This window comes from Gallinula chloropus (genome assembly GCF_964237585.1).
Source record: "Gallinula chloropus genome assembly, chromosome: 3".
NCBI lineage: Eukaryota > Metazoa > Chordata > Aves > Gruiformes > Rallidae > Gallinula > Gallinula chloropus.
In genome coordinates, this window is record NC_140087.1 from 38,375,748 (window position 1) to 38,398,085 (window position 22,338).

The window sequence follows — 22,338 nt, forward strand, 5'->3', positions numbered from 1 at the left end:
TTGGGGAGCAGCCTTTTTTTGTTTATTTTTAATGGTAGCTGCTTCTGGAGTCGTAAATCTTGCTTGAAGACACTTCATGTTGCTTGTACAGCAGTGTCCTTTCTGGAAGGTTATGACAACTTAAATGTTTTCAGGATAAAGTGGTGTTTTCTTTGGGATAAAGCATGGTTGATGGTTGCATGTGGAATCTGGTGGCTTTGGCAATATGCAAGTCTGAAAACAACTTTTTGTTTTGAAGTAGGTAGGAAATGCGTTGGTTCATCTGCCTGGTCTGTTTTGAAGTAGGTAGGAAATGCGTTGGTTCATCTGCCTGGTCTGTTTTGAAGTTTAAACTTTTTTGAACTGTGAGGTGCGACTCACCAGGAAAATACTGAAGATGACAGTGATGTTCGTTTCATCCCAGGAGTTACATTAATCAGTCTTGCTGTGTGGGCAGATAGGTAACACCAAGTAGAGAGAAGGTATCTAAACTATATGGTTGAATATTTACATTAGTAATAATTCAAGGTTCACATGGGCACTCAAGCTGTGTTTATGAAAGTAAATCCTTTTTTAAGGTATGTGCTAGTTATATTTATGGACATTAATTTTGGCCTTAGTTTAAGATTTTATTTATATAGCATTTTTCATGTAACTGCAGTAGGTTTTCTATAACTTCACTGCATTATTTTTTTATGAAAATATTTGTAGTGCCTCCTATCTTTTGGTCTTGAGGCTGAGTTTCATATTGTAGCAGTGCTTGTTCTTAAAATGTAGTTTTATTCAGGAAAATAAGGGGGTGATTTCATTTAGTTATGCTAATTGTGTTGTGGGTTATTGATAATTCTCTTTGATAAAAGGCTCAGCTGTTGGTCCTGCTTCTGTGAACCTTACTGCGTGTGTAAATTGCTGTGGCAGAATGAGTTGTTCTGTAGTGGAAAGTCTTTGTTGATCCAGGTGTCAAAGGTTTGGAAGAGGAAATAAAAGCTGGTGGAAACTATTTTTGTAGGAGCTGGGTTTTTTCATCTGTATTGTTCTTCCTCTCTTCTTTTGGAACCTTTTAGGATATTCTGTCATTAATCTTGAAGCTGCACTCTTTAAAAGTGTCTGAGAAACTGTAGCTTAGCAATAACGTTGCTTTTCTCCACTGTGTGGAAGACAGCTGAAGGCAGGATTGGTTTTTTTAAGACTATTTGTTTTTAATAGGTAGTTGTAGAGTCTGTGTGTAAAAATACTCTCTATCCTTTGGTTTCAAGTTGCAAATTCACTGCTAGGAATGTATTCTAGAAACATGGCCCTCACGTAATTTCACTCCCATAGTGATTTAATATGCTTGGGTTTCAAAGTATTGTAGGGATTGTGGTGGGTGGTTTTTTTCCTTCAATATTCATTGCACAGATTTGTCGCATACTTGGGGCTTCTGGAGAGGCAAAGGAATCAATTTCATTTTACTCTGTAGATTGACAACAGGTCAGAATGTTTCAGAATATCCTGCAGTGATAATACTGTTGTTGTGCTGACTTGTTCTATCAATATTGTGACCTGAATTCATTTGAAAGCAACTCGTGTTGCTTCAGTTCTAATTGTTGCACTGTGGATTGGTTTTATTGTGATTTATATTCTATTAGCAAAACTTCTGAGCAACAAGTACATGTACCTGAATAATAATTGCAGCTTAGTAAGGAGCTGGGCTTCTGTAGATTTTTGCCTGTGGAATTTGAATGGGGCAGGAAGAAAGATGTGACATTCTTAATGCTGGGTTTTGGTATTTTCTAGATGCAGTCATGCAGAATGCTGCTTGCAAGGCATATATTGTTATCAATGCAGCTAAAAAGAGATCAAAGATAGGCTCTTGGAGGGGTTACAGATGAGGATTTGTGCAGGGAAGCTTGTATATTCTCTACTGCTCAATTGAATAGTTTACAAAATGGATAGTGTGTAATATGCTTAAGTATTGCAGTATGTATTGCTCTGTGATTGAGATGGGTGGGATAGCAGTTGGAAAGCCTATGAGTGTTCTTTGCTTGGCTTGTGGCAATAGTGATCTTGATCTTCTCATTCACTCCTGTGCCCTACATACAGGGATAATATTCTTTCATTACCTCCCCTGACACTTTAAAGGAGGAGTTTCCTTTCTCATACGTGAGCGTGGCTATGGATTACTGCTCCTGGATATTACTGCTTCGTTTGCAGATGCCTCTGATTCTTCAGGAAGTCTAGGTTCCCCTGCTGCAGATCCCATTGTGTCACATGGCAGGGTTTTTCCAAACCTCGCTTAGAGTCTTTTTATCTCTTTCAATTTGTGCTTCATAGTCCTTCCAGATGATGTTCTTGCATTAAAAGGAAGATGATTTGAGGAAAGAGAGCTGGTTTTCTGGGGGGAATTTCAAATAACTAAAGTATTAAATGCCTCTGTCATCTATAACCGGCCTCCATAATTGGAGATGAAAGCTTGAGATGCTTTTACCTGTCTCTCTTATTTATTTACTTTTCTTCAGAACATGACTTTGAATGAGTGATTATCTTATTTCTGATTACTGCTTTAAAGCAGGAGCACCTACTTGATTATAAGTAACTGGGAGCTAGATTTAAAGATCAAACCTTTTTGAGAAAGGAGGATCACTTCACTGAAGCTTTATGAAAACTTTGAAGATGATTGAGTAGAGAGTTTGTATGTCGTGTTTTCCGTTTTAAATGTCACTTAAATGATCTCTGTGCCTCTGTTATATATTAAAGTTTGTTTGCTTCCTGCTTTTGTAATGCTCTCAGTTGATGATGGTCTGAGGTCATGGAGGAGGATGTCAGAGGAGGGCGATAGTCCTGAGAACGCAGATGTTTTCTAAGAATGTGTCATCAAAGCTTTTCACAAGGCTTTGTAGAATTTTGAAGTCTTCTCATATTGTCAGAGTGTAGGTTCAAGTGTGCTATTCTGATGCTTTCGTGTGTATTTATTTTGTTTCTCTAAAGATACATTTCTGGAACATTTAACCTGTTGGTTTTGAGGCACTTACTGCCTGTCATTGACTTAATGCAAAAAGCCCGAAGTTGTAGAAGCACTTTTATCATCTCTTCTGTGTTTGTTTAAGAGGTGATACAATTTAGTTTTATCTGTAAAATCAGGAAACATGGGTTAACTGGCAATTTTTTATTATCTTAAGTCAGAACCTTTTTTTGAGTAGGATATACTTTTGGAAACATGAATTCTGATGGTGATGAAAAACATAATTTTAATAAGAGTTTTCATATACTTCTGTAATTAGTTATTTTTGAAACCCAGTAAACATTTTAATGTCACTTGGGTTATTTGTAAATGGCAGTTGTTACCTTTAGGGAAAGATAATTTTAAGAGAATTGTGTTTTGGGGGGATTGCTCCACAAACAAGTGGGTAAATATGTTACTGCCTAGCCAATACTTACCTGTCTATTTGTTTTAGGACAGGTGATTTTATTCTTTAGCCTGTTCTCTTGACACAAATCTGTATTATAAACTGCAGCAAACCTGCCTGGCAGTCTTGGCAAAGACATTTAGAAGTGAGTGAGTTTGAGGTTGAATCATACCTCTGAAAAACGCTTTAATGCAGGGTTGGAGTGGAGCGTGGAAATGTGTGCTGCCTGCCGTGTTGTCTTAGTGTGATTGCATCATGCTCTGTGTGCGTGTTGATCTGCTAAGCATGTTGATCTGCTAGAATGTTAAAGTCTTGAACTCTGAGATACATGCACATGATATATTACATTAATGAAGACCAGAGAGGTGGGTTTTTTTCTTTTCTTTGTAGTCTACTACTTTCTTAATTTTTTTTGAAATGTGAAACCAACTACTCCCGTATCACCAATCACTTTCATCTAAATGCTGTAATACTCTAGCAATGCCCAAAGGAACAGTTGGGAGCTTAATGTTGCATTTCTACTATATTGGGAAGTGGTAGAGCACTGTGGTGCAGTTGTGCAGTCTTATCTTTTTTTTCTCCCCCAATAGAAAACTTTGGAAAATGAGGGCTGGACTCTGGGAACACAGCTCAAGTAGCTGCTGTAGAAGAGGATGGGGGGAAATGGACAGCTGGTGGTCAATGCATGCAGTAGTTTTCATATCCATATTGTCAAAGCAATGAAAACTCAAGTAAGGACTGTTCAGAGGAATGTGTTACTACTTTTCTGAAAGGAAAAGGAAACTTACATTACACTAACACTGTGTCTTTGGTATTCAGAACTCAGTTTTGTCACCTTTCTGCTTTGTTAGTGTCTGGAAGTAGAAATAAGTTTTAGGGAAAAAAAAACACTTTAGTATTAAAAAAAACTATGGTAGTTTAAAAAAAAATCAAGCAGCTTTCTAATCTTCTCTGAATGGATCTATGCTGCACTCCCTTGCTTTTGAATCTCTGCTGTGTCATTGCAGCAAATTAAAAAATCTGTACTATTAAAACCGTGGCTAATGGACAGTAAACAGGTTCCCAATAAAATACTCTCCTTCAGATAAAACCCCCAAAACCCTAATAATTTTGTAGTGCATTCATTTTCTCTTGAATTTTTGCTACAGTGGTACCTTGAGATGGTGATGGTAAAGCCCTTGCGTAAAGGGAAATAAGTTTTATAAATGGGATGTGATTATGCTTCATGACACTTCCTCAGAAATCTTGTGTGTTGTCATCTTTTGCAACCATCAAACAAGTGGATCAAAACCTTAAGTGGGTTGTAAAAATACCTGTGGCTGTTCTGTGAAGCATCAAGGTTAAGGAGTTTTAAATCTGTCCAAAGGAGTGTGCGGGATGTGCCTCAAGATGTTAACTGTGGGAATGCTCTGTGTACAAGAACTTGTAACGTGCTTAGATTTGTTTTTCTTGCAAGAACTACAAAATTTTCCAACCCAGTTGGAAATAACAGGATAACTGCACTAGAGAAGCTTGTTAAACCTAAGAGCCAAACTAGTAGTGAAGTACTTCCTACCTGCTGAGAGCTAAATATGCCGTGCTGGAGGTACATACCAAAAGCATGCTAGCTATCAAGGGATGTGTGAAAGGAAGCCAACGTGGCTAAATATCAGATAGCGAGTAGAAAACTTAAGTAGTATCCAAATAAGGAAAACTGTAAGGTTATGAAATCTGGCAAGTAGAAAATAAAAACATAGAATAGAACAAAAGAATGTGAGCAGTAAATTTTGAGAAGTCTTTTAATAATTGCCTTTCAACATAGTAGTGGTAGCAAATCTACCACAAGCCATGGTGCCACTGGGCAATCACTTTGTAAAAGAAACCTTTGGAAGGTAAGGTGATGGCAGAAAAAAAACACTTTGCTTTGCATTTGTTGTCACTGTTGAAAAATCTTTGTAAGGTTCCCCTGCCAAGAACCTTTTATGGGTATCTCATAAGAGGAAGGCCCTCAGATCAGCATTTGGTAAGGGTTTAGAGAACAAACAACAGTAAAGCGAGTTGCTGGAAGCAGACAAAATTAATCCAATAACTTTCTATAAAGTGAGGGGTAAAGTAATTCAGTTAAGTGGTACATAATGACTCCTTTAGCTAGACACCTTCAGGCTGTTGGATATAAATGCAGTGGGAGGGCAAATTCAAACGGATGTGTACTCAGGGTGTGTGTTGTCTGTGCTGATCAGAAATGACAGTGATGTACAGAATTCATGGACACATGGCAATTGCATTAGCTTGTGGAAAGGCCAACAGAACTTTGAAAAGGTGTGCCTCTAATGTTTTAGAGTTCACTGAAGGAGATGGTGAGGATACGAGTAATAAAGTTCCGTTTTGGTAGGTAGGACTTCCAGAAGTTATTTGTTGGCTTTCTGTATGAGAAGGGCAAGTTCTCATATGGATAATTAGTTAATAATTAGAGATAGACAATTAGAGACAATAAATGGAGTCAATAGGATGCTTTTCAGAGGTAAGTAGTAGCAGTTACAAAAATATTCAGGGTAGAAGAATTGAGACCTATCATTGAGTAATTGCAGTGAAGTCTCAAGCAGATGAGGAATTGGCAGCTACACATGTGGAACCTCAGCTCCTTACAGGAAGGAACACTAGTTTGAGATTTCAATATATAGTTCTGTGGGAACACCAGTTTAGGCTCAGAAAGATTAATTCTATAAATGGTTAGGATAACAACAGAGAGGCTAAAACAAAATCAGCCATTGTCTAGGTCCATGGTGTATTTACATTTGACCGCTTTGGTGCGGGCTTGGGAGCAGCCTGGGAAGAGCAGTGCTTACTTTGTGTAAATATCTAGGTGGCTGAGATGTTTGTCTTAGTGTAGGCTATAATATTTTGGTTTTGGTAAGTTCTTCGGAATGATAGAATAGCTTCAATAAATGTCTTGGGATTTTGCTGTTCAAAGAAATGTTGTGATGCGTTTCATGTTATGAAGTGTAGTACTGGAAAGGGCTGTGCTTAGCATGAAATCTACCACTGCCCCCGACAGCTGAGGATATATCTATTTCAGAGCCTCTGGAAAGTGAAGACAGCAGTGGTGGTTACTGAACTGCAGAGTAAACTTGTAAGCAGTGTGAACTAGGGCACTTGCATCTTTTATTTTTTTGTTTCCCCCTGAGTGCAGCATCCTGTAAGTGCTGGGAGTTGCAAGGGGCAAGAGTCATCTGGTGGAGACTGCTGGGGAACTAAAATCGGAATTTGGAGTCCAGTAATGGAGCTGCATGAGCGGCTGGTATCCTCCTGCGGTTCGGTAGGCTGAAGTGGAGGACAGGACTCTGATGGTTAAGGAAAATATTTGAGGATGTGTGCTCACAGTAGTTTGAATGGACCAGTGTTGCAGCTGTGGAGTAGCTACCTGGTTAGTGATTGCAATCCTTTTCTTCCATCCCTTTTACTTTGTGTTGGTACTGGAGCTTTTCTTCTCTCCCTGAGTGATTAGGGAGCTGTAAGATTAACCTTTCTGAAAATATAAAATAAAACAAATCCAACGATGTAGCTTCTTGAACAGGATGTTCCTAGGGCAAGCAGATGTGAACATGAGAGGGGGCACATCAAGTGGGAGAAAGAGGAGAGAAAAGGTGATGCTTAGTACTGCTGTCACAGAAAGCTGTTCTGAGACACATTCCAGTTTTGAATGTTTCCAAGAATTAATGTATTTTTACGAAATATCCTTTTTTTTTTTTTTCAAGTTTATGGTGTCCTAGTTACTAAATTCTACTGTCCTCAAAATTTCAAAAGCCAGTGTGATATTTGAATGTTTTATATTTTCATAATATATTTGTGACAAATAATAAAAGTACTCTGAACCTTGTAACTGTTAGCCAGCACTCAGATTTGGATTTTTATTTCTTTACAGGATCTGGAGTTCCATGGAGTAATGAGATTCTACTTTCAAGACAAAGCAGCTGGAAGCTTTGCAACAAAATGTATCCGTGTCTCTAGTACTGCCACAACACAAGATGTGATAGAAACTCTTGCAGAGAAGTTTCGACCAGACATGCGAATGTTGTCATCCCCCAAATACTCACTTTATGAGGTGCATGTCAGTGGAGGTTAGTATTTGATCACAAAGTCTTATTATCCACCCTTAGGCAAAATATATTTAGGTTTGCTCACAGCTTCTGAAGCATGTAAGACTTGGGGTTTTTTGTTCCTAAATACCATTCCTACTAATTGTTTAGTGGAGGAGTGGTATCAGCCCTGCAGTTTCTGTAAGTTTTGATGATGATCTATTAAATTCTGCACTTGACATCAAGTTTATTTGTTGACCTTCTTGTGAGAGTTGCTATTTTTAGAACTGGTAGGTGAAGACTAAATTTGTAATGGGGGAATAGGAATGTTAAATTGGAGCACTTAAGAGTACAAGCTCAGTACTTTGATGTTGTAGGCCTTTGATAGATAGCCTTATAATGCATGTTCCTTTACTGCTAAATTGGGGGAAATTCAATATACTATTGTCTGGAGCCACTTTGTTTCTTAAATAGATCCTTTCATGTCACCTGTAAATTGTCAAATAAGACATAGTATTTTCATGCTGCTTGGGTTTGTGTCTCTCCACCTCAGTAGAAAGCTTTAGGTTGGAAGGTGGTAGTGTGTGGCGGAGACCAGGAATAGGAGAAACAAGCTTTCCAACATGCACTTTTTTTTTGTACTTGAGAGTTTGTACAAGCAGGTTTAACAACCTTAAATTATCCTTTTGAAAGACTGAAGATAATTTAGGTTGAGGCAAAGAAATTAAATATCCCAGATATCTGTTACTTTTCGTGGTATACGAATCGTAACTTGATGTGAAATGTATGAAGTTAGATAAAAGTGCATATGTCATGACTAATTTAAGCAATAAATAGTATTTTTATGCTTTATTTCTATCTTCTAAATCTGTTAACTGTGTATCTGTAGTCAAAATGAAATTATTTCCTTTGCAGAGCAAGTTCCTGATGTTTTAAAACATGGCTTGTAGGAGAGGCATCTCCTTCGATAGGAGTGTTTCTCATTAAACAAAAAGTAACTGCAGACATTGTCTTGCTACGTGTGTGTATTGTCTCCTACTTCAAGGAAGGAGATCAAGTGGCAAAACTTGTTTAATTTTTTTACCGTTCTCTATTTTTTCCATATACTTAAAATACATATGTAATACAGTAAACTACATCTTACCTAGTGTAAGTGTGTAGTGGTGGTTTGGTTTTTTTAACTTATTTCATAATCTAGCTTATTTTTGTGCAGTCTCTTCATCATTGTAGTTCTTGGGCCACAATTAGACTAGTTACATTTAAAATAAGGAAAAAGAGTGTTTGGAAGTCTCAGTAGGTTATAAAGTTTTATACAATAGAGCTGTAGATAGAACTCTTCCTCCTGAATGATAAACTTCTGTTCCCGGATTTCAGTTCTGACAAGGGAGGGCAGGCAAGACTACCTTAAGTGGACCTTTAGTTCATAGGGGGAATACATTTAGTCTGGCTGCTGAAAAGGGAATGGATAGAGAGAGAGAAACATCAGCTGATGTGTGCTGTTACACGGTTAAACCAAAAGGTTTGCCGGACTTTTTTTGAAAAATATCTTTGCTCTGGAGGTGCCGAGTAACTGTTAAAGCCTTTCCTTTTTTTGAAGAAGAAAGAAGATTAGATGTAGATGAGAAGCCTCTTGTTGTACAATTAAACTGGAACAAAGATGATAGAGAAGGAAGATTTGTTCTCAAGAATGAAAATGATACAGTTCCTCCAAAGGTGAGTCTTAGTGGTAACAACCGTTTTGGAATGTGTGGGACTTGTACGACGAAACATAATTTCTACTTTTCTAATTCCTAAAAAGAACTGCTGCTGATAACCTTTGATACAAGGAGCAAGTCTATAAGTATTTAAAATGAGTCTTTGCAACACAACATTCTTGTGACTCTTTGATCTGTGAAGCTATCTAGTACTGCAGCATGTAATGCCTAGAGAACTTGGGGCTTGCTTTGTTCTGATATGATAAATTAAAAATGTCCTCCAATAGTATATGATGATGCCAAACAGCTAGAAGGTAATCCTGCCTCTTGCAGAGCCATTAAAAGAGATGCCAGAGGGAGTTAAATAACTAAAATTTGTTACCTCCCTAGTTAACATTCTGGTTCTTCGCAAAACTCATGGGAGCCAGTTTCCTTTTCGGGAGGGGTGGTGTTTTTTGTTTTGGGTTGGGTTTCTTTTCACCAAATGCAAGATGAGGGACATGTGAATGTCAGCTGTATTAGCTATTTAAACATTAAATGAAGTCATATAAATTATATATGTCTCACTTGGATGCTTATAGCAATGGAAAACATGCTGTTCAGTGTGGATTATCTTCAGGCAAGTTTTTCATCTTGGGCTGAGCACTAAATTTCTTTTGCTCTTGGAATTAGAGCTTGTTAACTTTAAAGGTGCTTTGGGTATAGCCACATGAGCTATTCTAACACTTACACTATGCTTTTGACTACAGGATACATCCATGTTAGAAGTGGGGAGAGAAAATGAGTGCTTGCACTACATCTATTTATTGAATTAAGTAATCTTCTGTCTTCCTTCTCTGTATTCTTCACTTCCTGATAGAAGCAAAAAATGAGCCTAGAATTACAGGTATCTTGTGTATGCAAGGAGCAGGAACTGGAAAACACTGTGAGGACAACTCGGAAAAACACACCACAGGAGAAATGTCTTCTGTAGTGTTTTTCCTTCTGCAGTTTGTTGCAGCATCAGATAAGGATACAGTTGTCTTGAAAACAGATTAAATGCACTGTTGCTTTGTGAAGTGTTTTTACTGGGAGGCAGAAATTTGTTTTGCAGCCTTCAGTTACTCTTTGAGGCCAAGTAGATAGGTAACATGATTCCAGTAGAGTTCTGCTATTTCTGTGCTTCCTTGAATATGAGGTGCTTCATCAGCTCGCACCTGCTTTGGCATTTGAAATTATTTTTGCCTTCTATATTATTCTGGAGACTAATAGCCCCATCCCTGCGTAATGCAGTTTTGCTGCCCGGAGTATTGTTTTGATATTAGCGGTACTATGTCTTAAGCAGAGTTATCTGGAAAGTTAAAACAGATACTAACTTTTCATTGGACTGAAAGTGATGGCAGTTGTTTTGACTTCCTGTATTTCAGAAGGCCCAGAGTAATGGCCCTGAAAAACAAGAAAAAGAGGGAGTAATTCAGAATTTCAAGCGAACTCTCTCAAAAAAAGAAAAAAAAGAAAAGAAGAGGCGTGAAAAAGAGGCATTGCGACAAGCATCTGATAAAGATGATAGACTTCTTCATGGGGATGACATGTGAGTGTGTTTAAACTTCATTCAGTTTGTGTAACCTACATTTTACTCTAAAGGATTCTCCCCTCTACCAAATAAGTTGTTGTTTCTTTCAAAAGTAAGTACTTGAGGTGGGAGCACTGTCATCATAAACAAAAATATGTAATGACAGTTTCTGTGGTTTCTATGTGCGTTTTGCCACAAAGTTTGATTTTAAGCCAGTAAATAAGTTGTTTTCCACCTCTTTGTCCATGTACAAAAATCAACATGTCCTTGCTGATGTGGACTTCTCCACACTATGTTTATTTTTGAGCATCTGCTCTAGAGTGGGTTTATTCCTCTGCCTTTTGTTTGATTGTTCTGTCTTTGGCAAAAAAAAATAGCATGTGTAACTGCTTTGCATTTGACTTACCACCTGACTGCCAGGTTTGTTTTCTTTGAGATGCATGTCAGTAGCCAGTCTTCTCCATTTAGCTGTTGGTCCCATATCTGCTGTGCCTTATTCATTGAGGCAGAGCAGGACATACATTAATCCTTCTATGGAAAACTGGAGTGTGAGAGTCAGGCATCAATAACTGTATGTAGAACTAGAAAGCTGGGGAAGGTTGACATTAAATTAAACTTTGGCTCTGCCAGATTCTGTAGGTTTCATATATAATGCACCAGGAAAAAAGATTAATGGTAGATGTTTAACATACGCAGGAAGAAAATTATTAATAAAAACTTACTCGTTGATAACAGGTTACGAGAGATGAAAGAAATTCATTGACTTGTATAATAGAGGATTTAGCTACTCAGCCTGATTATTTTTTGTTTGTTTTGGGGTTTTTTGAGTTCTTTATTGTTTTTTATATGTGTAGTACTACTCTTCATGAATATGTTTATGGTGTTACTCACATGGCAGCATGATCTTTCCACAGTTCTGTGCCATTACTTAGCTTGATCTTTTTTTCCCTGTATTAAAATTGAATTGTATTTAAGTGTATTAGTGAAAGGAAAAGCATGACATGCAAACACATTCTAACTCTGCTTCCATGTGTAGTTGAATCCGAACAAAGGTAGGGTATAATGTACAATTTCTATAATGCTTTTTATTTTTCCCTAAGAGGTAGAAGACCTCTTCTTGTTTATTTTTCTTTTTTTTTCGTCTTAAAAATAGTGACCATCAATACTTAAATTGTCTCTTGTCCATTTCAGGGGAGAATGGATACATTGAATAGCCTTAATCCTTGCAAAACTGATGTTCACCTAGTAACCATGTTACAATAACTTACAGAGCTCATACATATATTTGTATGGATTCTATCTACTTGCCTTTTATACCCTATGAAGTGACGAGGATATATGTATTTTACGCTATTGACTACTTGTGTTCTTTTCTCTCTGTTTGAACTAACTTGGCAGTGAGAACTCTCGCCTGGCAGCCGAGGTTTACAAAGACATGCCAGAGACCAGCTTCACGCGCACAATATCCAATCCCGAAGTGGTGATGAAACGGCGGCGGCAGCAAAAGCTGGAGAGGAGAATGCAGGAATTTCGCAGTTCTGATGGCAGACCAGACTCAGGTACTTTCCAGTATTTTTTTCTACTTTTTGGCTAATTTATCTGTGATGCAACTGAATGAAGGATTTTGTAGAAGCAGGATTCTGCAGGAGCGTGTTCTGTGCCCAGTGCAAGTTAAAGCTTTCAACAATGGGCACATTGGTAGGAGAGAATATGCTCATTGATCTTGCAAACCTTGCCAAAGTGGGAAGGAAGGACAGGATTAAATTTAAATTAAATTCAGAAAGCCTCCTCAGCGACAAACTGAGGAGACCTTCTGAAATAAAGGTCATACATTTTACTAAGAACTAGGTGAATGGATCAGAACATAAAGATGTAATCATAGCACAGATACAAGATGGCAATGAGTGATTGTTCAGGTTTTGGTAGATCTTGTGAGTATCAGTGCTAAAGTATTTTGCATTTTTGGGGATAGGGATAAAGATCATGGTGGCTGTATAAATATCAGTTACATGAACGAACGAAGCAATACTGGTACTAATAAAAACTCAGATGATGTATTGTGTCCATGGAAGAGTAGTGAAGGAGTTCCAGGTGTAGAAAACATCACCTGTAAGGGAAATCTTAAATGAGCTCTTTTAAAGAGGGGAGGCTTTTGAAGGTCAGCATGAACTTGCTGCCAAGACTGGAAAGGTCAGTTCTTCATCCAGTTGTCAGTGCTTCATTTTAACTTCAAGTAATACTAAGAGTAGTGGAGCACTGGAGAGAAGACTTGCTTAGAGGAGTTAGGAAAGTATCACTGGACTTTTACCAGAGATGGAGACAAAATTATTTTGGGGATGTTAGGTTATTTTTCATGTTAGTGGATTGAGTAAATGTTTCCTGAAAGGGTTCATTCATATATTCTGTTAGAAATATAATAAATGGCTACATGTCTATCTCTTTATTCTATGGTAGAGTTGTTCATTAAATTTTGTTTCCAAGGTGGGACACTGAGAATTTATGCAGACAGTTTAAAACCAAATATACCGTACAAGACAATCCTGCTGTCCACTACGGATACTGCAGATTTTGCAGTTGTTGAAGCACTGGAAAAATATGGACTGGAGAAGGAAAATCCCAAGGATTATTGTATTGCTCGTGTAAGTGAAGTTCCTAAGTCACAATCTTCTCAATTCATGTTTGATTTCATTCCTTGCAGTAGTTTTAAAACTAAGTGGAAAGAGTCTGCTAGTTCTGTGACTAAGTAATCAATTATTTATTTTTAAAAAATGTAAAAGCCTTGGGAATTCCGAAGTGATTTGTTAGATTTTTTGTTTTTAAAACTGAAATGCTTCCAATCTTACTAAATTATTGCTTGCCACATAGATAAATTTGAATAATTAAAGTAACATATTTCTGTATTTGGCACTGTAGTTTTATACCTCTAAGTGTAGTTATGGTTCACAGATGTATAAACTAATAGTCAATCTTGCAGATAGCTAAATTTTTTCTGTTTGTGTACAAAACTATTCCCCTGAACCAAGAGTGTCTGCTCAGAGACAGAAGTGCTGAGTTCATGCTCCATTAGAAAAGTTCTGTTACATGCTGCTGCCTTATGCCTTTCAGTGGTAATTTACCCTCATTACACATATCAGTACTGAATGCTTAAGTAAAACTTTACATTTATTGCTTCTGTCTCATTGTATTGTGCTCTTCTCCACTGCCCCTTCTCCAGGGCTTAAAGTGCCAATGGAAAACAGCGAGTGGGAAGCATGTATTTTTTTGTTGCTCCTTGAATTTTCTAGCTGCTCTAAAGGATGTGGATATATTTTGGTCTTAAAGTTGCTTTGCAATTTGATTTTTTAAATTTTTTTTTCTTAAATTGTATCTTTGATTCACGCTAGTGTGTACTTGTCTGTGCTTACAGCCTCTAATGTTACAACTAAGGGGGAACTGACATGTTGCTCCAATGTCATTCGAATTAGTAATAAAGAAACCATATGGTGGTAGTGCTTCTGTAGTTTCATAACTGTGATCTAATCTGAGTTTTTATTGTTTAAACAGTTTTGTCTTAGTTCTAGACATGTTCGGTGAAGTTCTGGAGACTTTATCCTTGTTTTTGTTACTCTGTAATTGGGGTCCCAACTTTGAAAGTTAGTTTGGCTTAATTTCAGTGAAATCTTCCATAGTTTTTTTTATTAGAGAGGAATAATTTTGTAAGTAAGAGCGGGTTTTTTAATGACACAACATTGTGAAAATATATCTTCAGTTTTGGCTGTGAAATATTTTCCACGTGTAGTTTTAATTACAACGGTTGTCTTCGTATTGTGGGTTCTGTAAATGAGTTCATGATTCTCACTCATTGATTCCCTCAAAAAGGCTGCTGACTTGACATGCTTGTTTTTCTGCTGGTTTGAGTGACTTGTAGGCTACAGCAGAGGCATTGTGATTGAATTTGGAAGGTAACGTTGCATTAGTCTTAGTTCAGTTCAGAGCTAGAGAATATTATGGTATATTATAAAATATTTATATTTTAGGGAATTTATTAAGCACTTTCCAGGGAAACTACTAAAAGTCACTGCTGTGGTAGTGGTGTTCTCTCTCACCTCCCCTTGTTCTCTGATCTTGTGTGAGGATGTTTAATGTAAAAAATAGTCTGAGGAATGTTGCTTTGATCTTCAGAAAGATTAACAAAGTCTTTTCTGTGAAGCAAATTGATTTAAATTAGTCTTCTGGAAAGCACTTATGGAAAACATTTTGTCTTTTCTGAGCAACGCTTCTTGTAGTAAGTTTCTTGCACACTCTAGGTTTGAATTTGAGTGTTGAAGACCTTACTGTTTTGCTCCCCATAAGTCATTGTTGTTGGCAAAAATCTACTTGCCCCTTCTCAGTGCCTCTGCTGATAACAGTGCTTGGGTTTTAAATACAGTAATTCTTCCTTTATCAAAAAAACCTAGTATTTTTAACCTAACTTTAAAACATTTTTTTTTTTTGCTAAATATTTATTGAAGTTATCTTCCTTGCTTGAAACATTAAAATATCCTAGTGGTAGCTTATCACTGTTTTCTTTTTTGGAAACTCTCAGCGCTGAATAGGTGTGCTAGCCATTGGTACTTTTACACTAGTCTCCTAGCTGTTCTTTACCCCAGTGGGGCTTTTGTTCCTGTTCACCTGACACTTCACAATGTTGTGTGGAAGACTAATCTACCTTGCATATGTTCCTATTCTTTATGTTGGGTTTAAAACTGTGCAGTGGAATGTGTAACTTTGGTTTCTTATGGGCTGGGATTTTTAAGTGTTTTGTTCTCTTTGGGTGGCAAGTGAAATATCTTTAAAAATTTAAGCAATTGACATTTACTTAAGTATTAAGATGGGTTTTAACATAACAAGACCTTTATTAAGCTGCATAAGTACCTGTAATAAAGGTCACTCACTACAGAAGTTTCAGTTGAAAGAAGAACACTGTAAGAATATTTCTTGATGCTTTAGAGCTGACAATGTTTATTGTAAATGGCAGTTTCTGGATAGTTACTTGCCTTTGTACCCTGTTTTGCTGTGTATTGAGCTGTACCTTTATGCCTTACTTCCAAATGGCTTCTCTGTAATCAAGTGAATACAAGTCAGTTCCAGTATGCGTTTTGTTTGTTTCAGTTTGCTTGGTTTGAGTTTCCCTGAATAAGATCGGGTTCATTGCACATCTCTCAAGATGTCAAATTAATTAGACATTCTTCCAAACTACCTGCACATATTCACTCAGGGCAAAAGACTTGAGGCGTGCAGCACACCAGTTAACTTGTAAAAGTAGAATTTTGATTAGACTTTTGTTTTAGCATGATCTTATTTTTTTACTTGAGGATAAGACATAAATAACTTTTTATAATGTCAAGCAAAACCATGCAGTTCATGTAATTAGTTTTGGTTTGTTTGGTGGGGTTTTTTTTTTTGAGAAACAGACATTACAGGCATGAAGCATTAAATATTTTTAGCAAGTTCTGTTGTTTTGGAGTTTTATTCAGAGCATGTGCAAAACCAGTGTTCCCAATTTGTAAGGAAAATTGAAGGATTAATTTGAATAAGCAGGTGTAGTAAAACATACAGTAGATCAGAGGTTTTATATGAAAAGACTAAAGTGATAAAAGGACTTATCAAAGTCATATTGTAGCATGATTTGCGTGTGTGAAACTCTTGCTGAGGATTGGTATGATAATTTTATCTGTTGCTATTCATTACAGCAGGGGACTTCAATATTTGAGCATTTCCTTTACCCCAGTCAAGTCCTAAGTTGCTATAGGTTTCGCTTACATTTCTTAGCTTGCATTTTTTCCAAATTTCACTGCATTATAAATTTATATAGATAGATAGGATTAACTTTATTAAAATTTTTATGTATATTCAGTAAAGCCAGTTACAAGGAAGCAGAGTATATGCTGCTTAATTAACTGTTAGGAATTTGTTTCAGTTGTTGCAACTGAAGCTGACAACCTGCTTCCAAGACTTGTGATCTTCAACTGTTTTTTAACCCCTTTCCTATGCTGTTGCAGAAGTTGGGCAAATGTCTGTGCCCAATCACAGCAGTTTGCATGGATTCAGATTCAAGAAAGGATAATTTAGCTGCATCTTCTGGGTCTTTTTCAAAATGAAAGTAAATCTCTACCCAGGAGCCAAAACCCAGTCGTAATAGAAACTGGTTCCCATGTCTTTGTGTTATTCTTCAATGTAGGAATTTCACCTTTGTGGGTGGCACTGAATCAGCATTTGCCTGAAACAGAGATGTTTTCAAAACCAGGCTTCACCACGGTTAGGAGCCTCCTGGCCTGCATAAGCTCAGATGTGATAGTTTGTGTCTTTCCTCATTTTAGGTCGCACACGTTTTTAAGTGAGGTATGTCTGAGTTACTGGCTCATGGGAGGAATGGTGACTGGCTGGGGGACCAGGAGATTAGCGCTTTTGTGACCTCTTTACTTTGTCTAGTTCCTCTTTGCTGCCATCAGGCCCGACACAAAGTACAGATGCTGATCCAAGCTGGTTTGGTCCACAGTCCAGTATTTGGTCAGTCCCTGGTAGGCAGGCGGTAGCGTGTAGTTCTTGTGTTGTAACTAGTTAGTTGCCTTCTGTCTCGAGGGCTTTGGAATCTAAAAGCTGTTGCTTGCTGAGTGAGGCTTGAAACACTGTGTTACTTTAATTAGTTAATCAAAATTATTCCATAGGTATAATTGATTTTAAAATTGGAGATGTGAAATAGAAAAGAGTGGTTTGGCGAGATAAGATTTGAGCGGAGATGTGTGTCTTGTTTCCCTTCGGTGTATACATTTTAATGTTTTCCTCCTTTTAGAATATCTTGTCTCTTTGAAAATCTAATTAAAGATAATTGAATTAGTCCTATGTTTAGCCAGGTTTTGCATAGAAAATATTTTAGGGAAAGGTCAATGACTCAATTACATACTTTTGATCTTAAATGTACTTGTTTCCTGTTTGGAAGAAGATGAAAGGATGTTTGAGGTGGGTCTGTGAGAACTGACTTAGCACCGAAATGGGTGTGGAGAGGAGGTGGCAAATAAGAGTGGAAAGCCTCTTGTGGGCTGCACCGGGGGAGGGTGCAATAGCCAATAGCTCCATTAGTTCAGAAGGAGTTGCCTGGGTCATAGTTCAGAGATGGGAATAATTTTGAGAAGTTTGTTCAAGATAATTTAAATAACATTAAGATCACAAGGAGGAGTGAAACTTATTTTAATTCATTTTTCTTTTATTCAGCTTTGAAAGATCTATCTTTAACTTAGAAGGTACACATGCAGTGTAGCATTGCCTGTCATTGTTTCTTATGCTTGATTGCTGTGGGGAGCAGTAATGCAAGTGTGCATGAAATCACAGGCCGTGTCTCCTTTAGAGTCAGAACTCATGAATCGAGGTTTCCCTCTCCCTCTGCCTTGTAAAGATACAGCTGTAAAAGGTATGGACAGTCAGTGGTTGTACTCCCCAAGTACACTTAGTTTTGGTTCTCCCTTAAAGCTAGACAGCACAAAGCAATTGTGTGAAATGCCCCAGTCGTGTGTGTAGACTGGGTAAATGTGAAGATACTTGTGCATATGCTGCATTAGTAGAATGGCATTAGCAAAACGAAAGGCTGACTTACAGTGTGTGAGCCAATAAAGGAAACTTGTTTTATTTTTTAACTGGCATCTCTGCAGGTAGTTTATTGGGGTTTCCCCCCTTCTGCCCTGTTCTTGACTGTTGAGAAAATGGAATAAATTAGTGAACTGGAAGATGTTTTTTTCTGCCTTCAGTGTAATATGCTTCCCTTTGGTTTTTAAATGTATCTGGTGTTCTGGGAAGTGTGATTTAACTGTAGCAAAATAGAATTGAAAAATGTTTTGGAAAGCAAAACGCATTTCAAGTTACCAAATTCTTATTCTTTTATCTTATGAACAACAACAAAAAATAAATCTGAAGAAATACCACTGAATTATCTGTTCTACTTGTCCACTAACCGCTTGGAAAACTGATAATGGTTCTTTTCTAGGTCATGCTGCCTCCTGGTGCTCAGCACTCCGATGATAAAGGTGCTAAAGAAACTATTCTTGATGATGATGAGTGTCCACTACAGATATTCAGGGAGTGGCCTAGTGATAAAGGTATGTCTAAAAAGCTTTAAGAGATTTTTACGTTGTGGTTGTTGAAAGCCATGGTGTAGACCCCCTGTAAAGTAAGAAATGGGAACATGTCTTGTTAGAATGTTTTGTTTTCGGACACTTTTAATATTAGGTGCTTTTGGAGAAGCTTACTGTCCATTCAGCAGTGTTTATAGTAATACATCTTCAGACCATAGAATTTTATCCTTCAGTTTCTCAATTACCCACTCTGCAGAAGTATGTTCTTAATACTTCAAATAGTTTTAATTTAAAAATAACTACATAAAGAAGTGCCAGGAACTTAGTAAAAAAAATCCTATGAAAATAATCCTATGTAACACTTGAAAATGAATAGATACTGGATGTGTGCTTGTTTGCTGACAGTGAGACTCAAAGGATGTAAAATACTGTGTTTCAGGAATACTAGTCTTTCAGTTGAAAAGGCGGCCTCCTGATTACGTCCCAAAGAAATCCAAGAAAATAGCTGATGGAAAGCCATTAAAGGGGAAGGAAAGAGTTGACGGGTCTGGCTACGGCTCTTGTCTTCCTCCTGAGAAACTACCTTACCTGGTAGAGTTAAGCCCAGGTAAGAATTCTGGTTATCTGTTAATCTAAACTGCATTATTACATAGTCATTTAGATATTCCAAAAATAAGACTTTCACTGGAAACACGGAAGTGTCTGGCAGTGTAAATGACTGTCACATCGGATGTTCTTCTGATGTCAGATTCCGAATTGGAACTATCTAGAGGTAGAGCTACATAGTGCTGCATCAGAAATTTTAGTGGCAAATGTTTGGAGTGAAAAAAGGGGAGAAGTGTTTGATTAAGTCCTCTTTTTTTCTCATAGTGTCATTTGAGTATGAAGTTTAGTGGTTTTAAAAAACAAACAAACAAACAAAACCAAAATCATTCAATCTTTAACTTTGTCTGGATTTGGGGGATTAAAACTCAGTAATAATAAAATAGTTTAACATGATGACTTGTGGTTTGGCGAAGAGGAGGAACCGGAAAAGCAGTGTTTAAATTTAGTTTGTTTTACATTCAGAAATAGACTGTAGTATACCTAGTAAGATATATTTGACAGTGTCATAAATGAAAGATACATTTTTAGAAGAAAGAACTTGAATATTTAAATCAAACTTACTTGCTAAGTATTTTTCAGTCTGTGTCAAACCTTCCAATCACGAGCAAGGCTGGGTTTTATTCTGGCATCAGTACAACTCCCTGGGCTGCGCTGCAATTTACAATTAATTTTATGATCTAGGAACAGCCAAGAGGGCTTGATTGTTTACAGCTTCTACTCTTAATTTCCATTGTCTCCACATTTTAAGGTGTCATTTTTTTGGTTGTGATTTGGTTATTTGAAGCTCTCTTTTCTATTTAGTATAACTTACGTGGGTGCAAATATACAATTAGAAAGTCTGATTGTTTACCTTTTGGGAAGCAAGTTTGGAAATTGGTGCTTAAAAACTTTGAGCTGCAAGCAAAAGGTTTCATAGTGCAATCGCATGGGATTTGGTGGGGGGTTTGTTTGGGAGGTGGGGTGGGGTTTTGTCTTTGTTGTTGGTTTGTTTGTTTTTTTTCTCTGAAAAGTGCCAGATTAAATTGGCAGTACACAACTAGCTTAAGCATATTTTATAATGTACTCTATATGATGAGGTTTGATTTTTTTACATTAATATTTTGCGTTCTTTTAATAGCACTTTTCTTGTGTTTTAAACTCTTTGTGGAGCCTGGTTGCTCTAGTATTACAACATGGTGCTTGGGCAGTGGAGCAAGACATCCATTAACTGAGAGAGGAAAAAAATCAGAGCTGCCACAGGTGGCAGGGCTGTGTGCTGAGCCTTTTCTGGTTGCCTGTGGGACTGACCTGTTGTTCATGTTTCTCTCCTAACAGCTTGTTTTCGCTTTTCTAAACAATAAGGATTGTTTCATTCAGTAGCTTTATAGTACTGATGTCTTTACAGTCTATGCAATTCCTAAAATTGAAATTGAGTTTTAATACACTTCATCCTTATAAATTGACTACAGTTTCACCCTTTCCTGTCTTTTCTTTTCCTGCCCTCTTCCGCATGTTCTGCATGGTATCTGTCCCGCTGGTGCTGCCTTCACCTGGGTCCTCTGCATGTGTTTCTAACCCCAGGGAGAAGGAATCACTTTGCCTACTACAACTATCACGCTTACGAAGGTAACGCTATGTTTAATACTGTTCTCTCAGTAGTCACTAAAAACGTTGCTGGCTGTACATCTTTTGTTTCTTTTTGATAAATGAAAGACTATCTTGCTTATCTTTACCTATTTCAAGGGTCGGCTCCTGTGAAGTAGTTATCTGTCTTGTCAGCTGCCGTCTAATTATTCTACCTGTAAACAAACATCAAATAGATCATGCATGTGCTATCATCTAAAGAGTTCAACCTTCCAGCTAAGGTTAACTACTACAATTCATAGGGCAGTTTTACAAACAGTGCTATGGTAGGAAGAAAAATATTTTTTGATCTGTCTGCTTGTGAAATTCATAGTTAAAAAGTGAATTGAGTAAAAGGCATGGAACTTAATTGTGCTTGTTGATGCAGTGGATGAAATCTGTGGTGATTTTTAAATGAAACAGTGCTCAGACCATTGGTAAAGTGACCTCACGCTCTGCTGTGTGGTGTTGCTTTGGTATTTATACTACGTGGTTTGTGGTGTTCTTTAATACTAGCAGTGTATGTGAAAGACATTTAGTGACATTAGACAGCAGAGTCTTGTTCACTTTTTTTATTTGTAGCCTTTGAAATTGATAACCTGGGAACTATTATGGATCTTTGATTGTCTTTAGAGTAACGTGCGGATTTGTCCTGTTTTGGCCAGATATACAGGAATGATAAAAGCCACTTGCTTCTCCATTGTGAAATGTCTACCAAAATACCTTTTCTTCATTTTTTTGTCATCTGTTTCCTCACTTTATTTAGTAGACTGTTATAAAAATACATACATCTGTCAGGGTTGCTTGCCCTTTCAAGGCTGTGGAGTATAATACTGTGGTTAAAGAACTCTGTTCAAACTTATGCCTTCAGTGCTCAACTCTGATGACTTTAGCCTTCCATTTAATTAACATCATTAGTACAGGGAGCAGAAAATTTCCATAGAGTGTACTGAACTAATAAGCATAGGTGAGCTCTGTAGGAACACCTGACCATCGAGTAGAAAGCTTGAATTTCTTAAATCTGTATGTTGGAGTGTGAAAAAGAGCTCTTAGTACTCTAGAGTCCAGTCCGTCTTTTTGGAACGGAGCATTTCAGGATACTTGGTTCTGATATAGAAATAACTCCTGTAGACAGAAGGGTCCTTCTGTCAAAACCTGGGCTGTTTATATTCTTATAGAAGAACCTGGCAGACTTCAGTTGTGTGCCCTGTGCAATTGTACAGGTTCACTAAGTTTGCTAGTGGAAGGATGTCCCATTCATTTTTCTCCTTCTCGATAGCTGCTGATGCTGGTTGTAATACTGTTTTGTAGGCTGAAGATCAGATTTTGTAAGGTACAGTAGAGGATGGATGCACTTCGGCAGCGTGTGGCTGTAAATGG

The 22,338-nt window shown here is 37.4% G+C and overlaps 1 protein-coding gene across 1 annotated transcript in view; it reads left to right on the plus strand.

Annotated features, from left to right (window-relative positions):
• AFDN (afadin, adherens junction formation factor) overlaps positions 1-22,338 on the plus strand; it is a 125,038-nt gene that overhangs the window by 28,591 nt on the left and 74,109 nt on the right. Inside the window, exons 2-8 of the mRNA XM_084261833.1 lie at positions 7,267-7,462; positions 9,018-9,133; positions 10,521-10,684; positions 12,065-12,225; positions 13,148-13,305; positions 18,663-18,774; positions 19,190-19,357. Coding sequence (XP_084117959.1) covers positions 7,267-7,462; positions 9,018-9,133; positions 10,521-10,684; positions 12,065-12,225; positions 13,148-13,305; positions 18,663-18,774; positions 19,190-19,357 — 1,075 coding nt within the window. The remainder of the gene's footprint in view (positions 1-7,266; positions 7,463-9,017; positions 9,134-10,520; positions 10,685-12,064; positions 12,226-13,147; positions 13,306-18,662; positions 18,775-19,189; positions 19,358-22,338) is intronic.